Source organism: Telmatherina bonti, assembly GCF_933228915.1.
Source record: "Telmatherina bonti genome assembly, chromosome: 3".
In the NCBI taxonomy this organism is placed as follows: Eukaryota; Metazoa; Chordata; class Actinopteri; order Atheriniformes; family Telmatherinidae; genus Telmatherina; species Telmatherina bonti.
Genome location: NC_136621.1, coordinates 4,655,781 through 4,663,414, shown reverse-complemented (window position 1 = coordinate 4,663,414; position 7,634 = coordinate 4,655,781). Strand labels below are relative to the sequence as shown.

General features: G+C 47.3%; 2 protein-coding genes across 2 annotated transcripts in view; both read right to left on the bottom strand.

The window, feature by feature from the left end:
* Positions 1–321, bottom strand: part of LOC306774845 (histone H2B 1/2-like) — a 913-nt gene extending 592 nt beyond the window's left edge. The window contains exon 1 of the mRNA XM_079265018.1: positions 1–321. This exon is cut by the window's left edge and continues 592 nt beyond it. Coding sequence (XP_079121144.1) covers positions 1–312 — 312 coding nt within the window. The 5' untranslated portion in view covers positions 313–321.
* A 1,842-nt stretch (positions 322–2,163) lies between these two features.
* LOC306774359 (histone H4) lies at positions 2,164–2,475 on the bottom strand (the record flags this gene model as incomplete). Its single annotated transcript, XM_079264373.1, has 1 exon — positions 2,164–2,475. The coding sequence occupies one exon, from the start codon at positions 2,473–2,475 to the stop codon at positions 2,164–2,166; it is 312 nt and encodes a 103-aa protein (XP_079120499.1).
* Between the last annotated feature and the right edge of the window lie 5,159 nt (positions 2,476–7,634).

The window sequence follows — 7,634 nt, the reverse complement described above, 5'->3', positions numbered from 1 at the left end:
CTCTCCGGGCAGCAGGAGGCGGACGGCGGTCTGGATCTCCCTGGAGGTGATGGTGGAGCGCTTGTTGTAGTGGGCGAGACGAGAAGCCTCAGCAGCGATGCGCTCGAAGATGTCGTTGACGAACGAGTTCATGATGCTCATGGCCTTGGAGGAGATACCGGTGTCGGGGTGGACCTGCTTGAGCACCTTGTACACGTAGATGGCGTAGCTCTCCTTCCTGGTCTTCCTCTTCTTCTTGCCTCCTTTGCCGGCCGTCTTGGTCACGGCTTTCTTGGAGCCCTTCTTGGGCGCAGACTTGGCGGGTTCAGGCATGACTAGATCTTCGGTACTCTGGAGCAACGAGAGACTAGCGGAAGGGCCGCAGGGAGGCGGATTTATAGCAGCTGTAAGCAAATGATGGTGCGCCATCCCCTGCCTGTGATTGGCTGGGCTGATTGACCAATGGCGTGTGAGGATGGAAACCCGCTTCTCTTATGCCTTTCATGCCTCTGTCTTCAGAGTTTTACGTGAGAGCGCTGAAAAAACTCATGTTTATAAGGAAACAACATGAATGAAACATTTGTGTTGCTAGATCTGCGGTATCGGAGTGTTTTCACTCGGCAGCAGAGCCGTCAGCATATCAGCTGATATAACGGACAGTTCTTCATCTATGCAAAGAAAATAAAAAATAAAAAAAAGCTATTAATATAGGCTATATATAAAACTCCACAGCTCTGTGACATGTCATCGGACCAAACAGTCGCACGCTGCAGCCATGTCAATCCTGCACTGAGTGTAGCTGCGTGATGTGTGTCGACTGTGTCTGCGTCGTCAGATCTCTACACCGGAATATGGTGTCAATGAAAACATCCGATCCGCTGCACCACCGGGAAGTTCACACACCAACATGAAACGTGTCGGGGTCTGTTTTTTCTGTCCACCTCTCTTGCCCCTCAGATTCACACGTCCGCTGAAATGATGGATAGATGGATGGCTGAATAGATGGAAATATAGATAAATAGACGGATGGATAGATAGATAGATAGATAGATGGACTATCTGTCCATCTATCTATCCATCCGTCTATTTAGATCAGGGGTGTCCAAAGTCGGTCCTCGAGGGCCGCTGTCCTGCAGGTTTCCCATGTATTCCTGTTCCAACACATCTAGCTTCCACTAAATGGATCAAACAGCCAATGACGTGCACAACTGATTAAGCTCTACTACTAATTAATTTGAATCAGGTGTGTCTGAGCAGGGATACATAGAAAACCTGCAGGATTCTGGCCCTCGAGGACCGGAGCTGGACACCTCTGATTTAGATAGATGGATGGATGATAGATCATAGAAGAAATGTTAATCCTTTACTCAAGTCATACTGTCTTATTTTGGGAGCTGAAATGACTGAAATGCGTTGGACTTAGCCACCAGGTTGTTGGTCCTCTCACATTGTGTGCTGAAGTCCTACTGACAAAGTTGCTGACTGGAAAAACGGGAAATGCCCTGCCCTGCCCTGCCCAGTAAGAAAAGCATGGTATGGGCCTTTAGGGGGAGAAACTAAATCCAGCTGGACATCTGGTTGTTCTACAGGATCTTTGGATGACAATACTGACAGTTAACAAGGAGAGGGTGAACACAAAGACTTGTAGGGGGGGGGGGAGGGGGCACTTGCAGGAAAACCTGAAATTCTTGGGCCTTGCAGAAAAAACATTTAAATACTGTTGACTGTAAGTAAATAAATATGGACGGGCTGTTGGTGGATTCGCTTCGTGTCAGTACAATGCAAGACGCACCTTTATTGCACAGTAGTGATTCGTTCAAGAGCCATCGCTTTGTGAACAACTAGCGATTTTCTTGCATGGAGGTGTCGTATCTGTCCCGTCTAGGTGCATGCATGTGTGCGGGAAGCCGTGCAGGAAAGATTGTGATGTGAAACAGACCCCAGGAAAGCGGCCATGTTCCAGTCGCTAGTGCAGATTTTAATGCAAGGATCAGGACGGAGGCTCCTCGGTTCCGTGATGAGAATGTAGCGTCCACACGTGATTTATATCGTACATCACGTTCCTGATCAATGCGCGTTTAGCAGTACATTAAATGTCATGTTTGGTGTGAAGCAGAAACCATGCCGTGAAGCGGAGACGTGGGTGGCCCTGAAAAGGGCCGTTGGTTTTAGGAGGCTTCTGCTTTAACCTCCGAAGCCGTAGAGAGTGCGGCCCTGCCGCTTCAGGGCGTAGACCACGTCCATGGCGGTGACGGTCTTCCTCTTGGCGTGCTCGGTGTAGGTGACGGCGTCACGGATCACGTTCTCCAGGAAGACCTTGAGCACGCCGCGGGTCTCCTCGTAGATGAGTCCGGAGATCCGCTTGACTCCGCCGCGGCGAGCCAGGCGGCGGATGGCGGGTTTGGTGATTCCCTGGATGTTGTCACGCAGGACTTTGCGGTGACGCTTGGCGCCTCCTTTTCCGAGTCCCTTTCCTCCTTTGCCGCGTCCGCTCATAGTTCTCGGTAACAAGGACAGAAATGTAGGCAGGGCCGCGCGCAACAGCTGCTTTTAACACGTGTAAGAGGACGTGAATGAAGACAGCGGTGGAGCCTCTTAACCAGGAGCATCTTCCTCCTTTCTCCTCCTCTTCCTCCTCCTCCTCCTCCGTGAGGCTCTCAGTTTTTTCTTTGTCAGACCGAGTCAAGCTGCATGAAACGTGTTTTGTCTGTTTCAACCCTGAAACATTAAATCTGTTGTTAATCCAGTGTTTCTCAGTTTCAGTCCTCAGATGCATGTTTTAGACATGATCCTCCTCCAAAGCACCTGAGTCAGATTATTAAACTTCCTCATCAAGTTCAGCCTGTTAATGATCCTTTATTTCATCCAGGTGTTTTCAGGTAGTGTTGCCTATAAAACATGCCGGCCAGGGGGGGCTGAGGACCGGAACTGAGAAACACTGTCTTAATCTGACTTTAGGTTGAAGGTAGAGAAGCAGCACACATTATAAAGTTAAACTCTAAGGCAACGTGAATTTAAATAATATAGATAATAATAACCTTTTAAATGCAGGTTTCGATTTTGTACGTTGTGATACAGATCAGCCTACAAGTTCAGTTTTTTTTCCAGTGATAAAGGCAAACTGATCACAGAAGGATTTATAGAATTCAGTTCCCAAACCATCTGTTGTGGAAAAACATCTGTCAGCAACGAGGAGTCTGGTTCTGAAGGGAAAAAGACTACAAAGTTTATTGAATAGAAAATAAGAGAACAGAGTAATACAAATTGCAATCTGGAGAGACAGTTCATTCTAGACTAAACCATCCTTTTACCCTCGTATAAGGGTGTGAATCTATGTTATTCTGAACAGGAACAGTCTGTTATTAGCTGTAAAACTCTTCAGAGGAGTGTTCTAGTTAATCAGGTTGCAGATGTCTGAATGCAGACATCTCAGGGCCTCGACACATTAGCTGTGTCTGTAAGGAGAATAAGCAGACACTAAGCTTCACTTCTTAAGTTCAGCATGAGCTCTTCGGACCTACACAACAACCATCAGAAATAAATATATGCTAAGGATTGTAAAATATATGAAAATCTAACACATCAGTGCCCGAACACTCATTATTCTTAAGAAGAGCAATGGATTTAAAACCTCTTCTTCAGTAAGCTGGCTGTCACAGTGAAGTCTATCAGAATGATTTATTATTTTTATATTGATCACAGAGTCAATGAATTGAGCAGTGGTATCTGCATTGTGATTTGAACTCGATAAATTTTGTGTAAAAGTCACAGCAGGAATGACAGATGGTTTTGGCATCATCAGTGATGTTTCCACTAATGTTTAATTATTGTATGGTTTTTGTCTTGGATCTGCGCTTTTCTAAGCCAAAGAAATAAGCGGAGTTCTGCCCCCCCCCATCCATCTTTTCCTTGATCTTATAAAAGCTCCGTCAGCATTTTGACGGTTCTGGAGTTGTCCTTCTCCACTACTGCCTCTGGTGGGAGTCGGTCCATTGAGGAGATTTCAATAAGTTTTAATAAGTTTGCCTCTTCTGCTGCCTTTAGTTTTGCCATTTTAATCCCATTCTCTCTAGACATTTACTTGCCTCAAATTTCAAAAGTTTCCAATTAATAATATAGGATTTATCATTACTGCCCTTCTCCCAGCATAATATTATCAAAGTTTCATTTCAGATTTAACTTTAAGTTGTTCTAGGAGCAAGCAGTTTAGTTTCCAGTATAAAGATCTGATATTTATATGAGAAGATAGTTGTAATTTTATATAAACTGCTTGATGACCAGTGAGTGGTGTTGTAAGGATATTGACTGGAACAATGAAATAAAATAAACTGCAATAGGAAGCAGTGGCTGGTCTTTTCTTTTTGGCATTATTAGGTCGTTTTACATACAGTCTGTTGTTGGAGGACACACATGACACACGATGCCCACAGAGTGATGTAGCGGACCGGCAGGTATGATGGGAATGATTGACAGCCCCCATTCCTTTCTGTTAGCAAGAGGATTAAAAAACAAACAAACACCATCATGGATTAAAAAAAGGAGTTATCCGAGCGGGGCGTAAAACCGGAAGAAAAAGAAAACAGGTGAAGAAAAATGGGAAAAGGATAAAGGTAAGTTACTAGTTGTCAACACATTAGCACCGACTGGATAATATTTTGTTCGTGATAAATTCAGATTTTTGTTTTATGAAAGTTGGGCTATCCTGCCATGTTGTATGGCAAGCTGATTTGACATTTATTCAAAGCTCACTCCTCTCTTAGTTCCTTTAGGTAGATTTCCACATTAGATTTTTCCTGGTCAAGATTACATTCCTACTAGTCAGAATTGTAAATAAAATATTATCTTCAGTAACATTTTTGTTACTGAAATTGTAATAGCTCTGACTTGCCATCTTGATTTTTTTTTAAAAAGTACAAACTCTTCTCACATAGGTATTACCTCAAATTAGGTCTTTTTATTTTTTGAGGATTTCCTGCCAGTTTGGAGGGTGTGCTGCAAGGAAGATTTTTCTGCGTATTTTTGGCTCTTTCAAGACTTGTTATGAGTCTCCATGGCAACGAAAGACTTGTTTACAATTCGGATCAACTGATTAAACTCTCCCAAACAAGATCTCAGAGAGAATACAGAGAGTGCAGTATTATGTGCTTCACCGAGACATGGCTGCATGAACACATCCCTGACTGTAATGTGTCTGTACCGGGCTTTAAAACGGTCCGTGCAGACCGCAGTAGACAACACAGCGGAAAGCTAAAGGGTGGTGGAATTGCAGTGCTGGTTAACCAGCGTTGGTGTCATCCTGGACATGTTACTGTCAAGGAGAAGATATGCACAAGGGACATGGAACTGTTAGCTGTGAGCTTCCGTCCATATTATTTACCCAGAGAGTTTACCTGTGTTATTCTGGTAGCGGTTTATATAATACCTGGTACCGCACCAGACACAGCCTGTGACGTCATCAGCTCCGTCGTTGCTCGGCTACAAACACAGCATCCAAACTCATTCATGGCGATCTCCGGAGACTTCAACAACGTCTCCATCTCTGCAACTCTACCAACATTTCATCAGAGAATATAAGATGGACTTATTTTATGCAAATATCAATAATGGATACAGTTGTTCTGCCCTGCCTCCTTCAGGAAGATCTGACCATAATCTGGTTCTTCTCACCTCCACCTACAAGCCCATCGTTCAGCAGCAACGAGTCAACACAAAGACTATCAAAATCTGGTCTGCTGAAGCTGAAGATGCTCTTAGAGGAGGCTTTGAGGCTACAGACTGGAACGTCCTCTGTGAACCTCATGGAGACGACATCAACGCCATGACTGAGTGTGTGACAGATTACATAAACTTCTGTGTGGACAGCATCGTCCCAACAAGAACAGTGAGGTGCTTCCCCAATAACAAACCCTGGATCACCAGTGACCTGAAAAAGCTGCTGAACATCAAAAAGAAAGCCTTCAGGGATGGAGACAGGGAGTTATTGAGGCCAACACAAAAACAACTTAAAACACAAACTAAGAAGTGCAAGGAGGACTACAGGAAGAAGTTAGAAAGTCAGCTCCAGCAGAATAACCTGAGGGATGTGTGGTCTGGAATGAAGAAGATCACCAGCTTCAAGTTAAAGGGGGACCAGCCTGATAGAGGTCTGGACAGAGCTAATGAGCTGAACATATTCTTCAACAGGTTCAGTTCACCCCCTACCTCCAGCCCAACAGACCACACACCCTCCATAAGCCCACTGCTTTCCTGTCCATCCATCCATCCATCCATCCATCCATCTTCTGCCGCTTATCCGGGATCGGGTCGCGGGGGCAGCAGCCCAAGCAGGGAAGCCCAGACTTCCCTCTCCCCAGCCACATTTGCCAACTCTGCGGGGGGGATCCCGAGGCGTTCCCAGGCCAGCCGAGAGATGTAATCCCTCCAGCGTGTCCTGGGTCTTCCCCGGGGTCTCCTCCCCGAGGGACGTGCCTGGAACACCTCACCAGGGAGGTCCTGGAGGCATCCTGACCAGATGCCCGAGCCACCTCAACTGGTTCCTCTCGATGCGAAGGAGCAGCGGCTCTACTCTGATCTCCTCCTGGATGACCGAGCTCCTCACCCTATCTCTAAGGGTGAGCCCGGCCACCCTGCGGAGGAAACCCTTTTCAGCCGCCTGTATACGAGATCTGGTTCTTTCGGTCACGACCCACAGCTCATGACCATAGGTGAGGGTAGGAACGTAGATCGACTGATAAATCGAGAGCTTCGCCTTCTGGCTCAGCTCCTTCTTCACCACGACAGACCGGCGCAGAGCCCGCATTACTGCAGACGCCGCACCGATCCGTCTGTCGATCTCACGCTTCATCCTTCCCTCACTCGTGAACAAGACCCCGAGATATTTAAACTCCTCCACTTGAGGCAGGACCTGACTCCCGACCCGGAGAGGGCAATCCACCCTATTCCGGCTGAGGACCATGGTCTCAGATTTGGAGGTGCTGATTCTCATCCCAGCCGCTTCACACTCGGCCGCGAATCGCTCAAGCGAGAGCTGGAGATCACGACCAGATGAAGCCAACAGGACCACGGCATCTGCAAAAAGCAGGGACCCAATCCTGAGGCCACCAAGCCGGATCCCCTCAACACCTCGGCTGCACCTAGAAATTCTGTCCATATAAGTTATGAACAGAATCGGTGATAAAGGGCAGCCTTGGCGGAGTCCAACCCTCACCGGAAACGAATCCGACTTACTACCGGCAATGCGGACCAAGCTCTGACACCTGTCGTACAAGGACCGGACAGCTCGTACAAGGGGGTCCGGTACCCCATACTCCCAGAGTACCCCCCACAGGAGCCCCCGGGGGACACGGTCGAATGCCTTCTCCAGGTCCACAAAGCACATGTAGACTGGTTGGGCAAACTCCCATGCCCCCCCCAGGACCCCAGAGAGGGTATAGAGCTGGTCCACTGTTCCGTGACCAGGACGAAAACCACACTGCTCCTCCTCAATCCGGGATTCGACTATCCGGCGGACCCTCCTCTCCAGGACCCCTGAATAGACCTTACCAGGGAGGCTGAGGAGTGTGATCCCCCTGTAATTGGAACACACCCTCCGGTCCCCCTTCTTAAAAAGGGGGACCACCACCCCAGTCTGCCAATCCAGCGGTACTGCCCCCGAT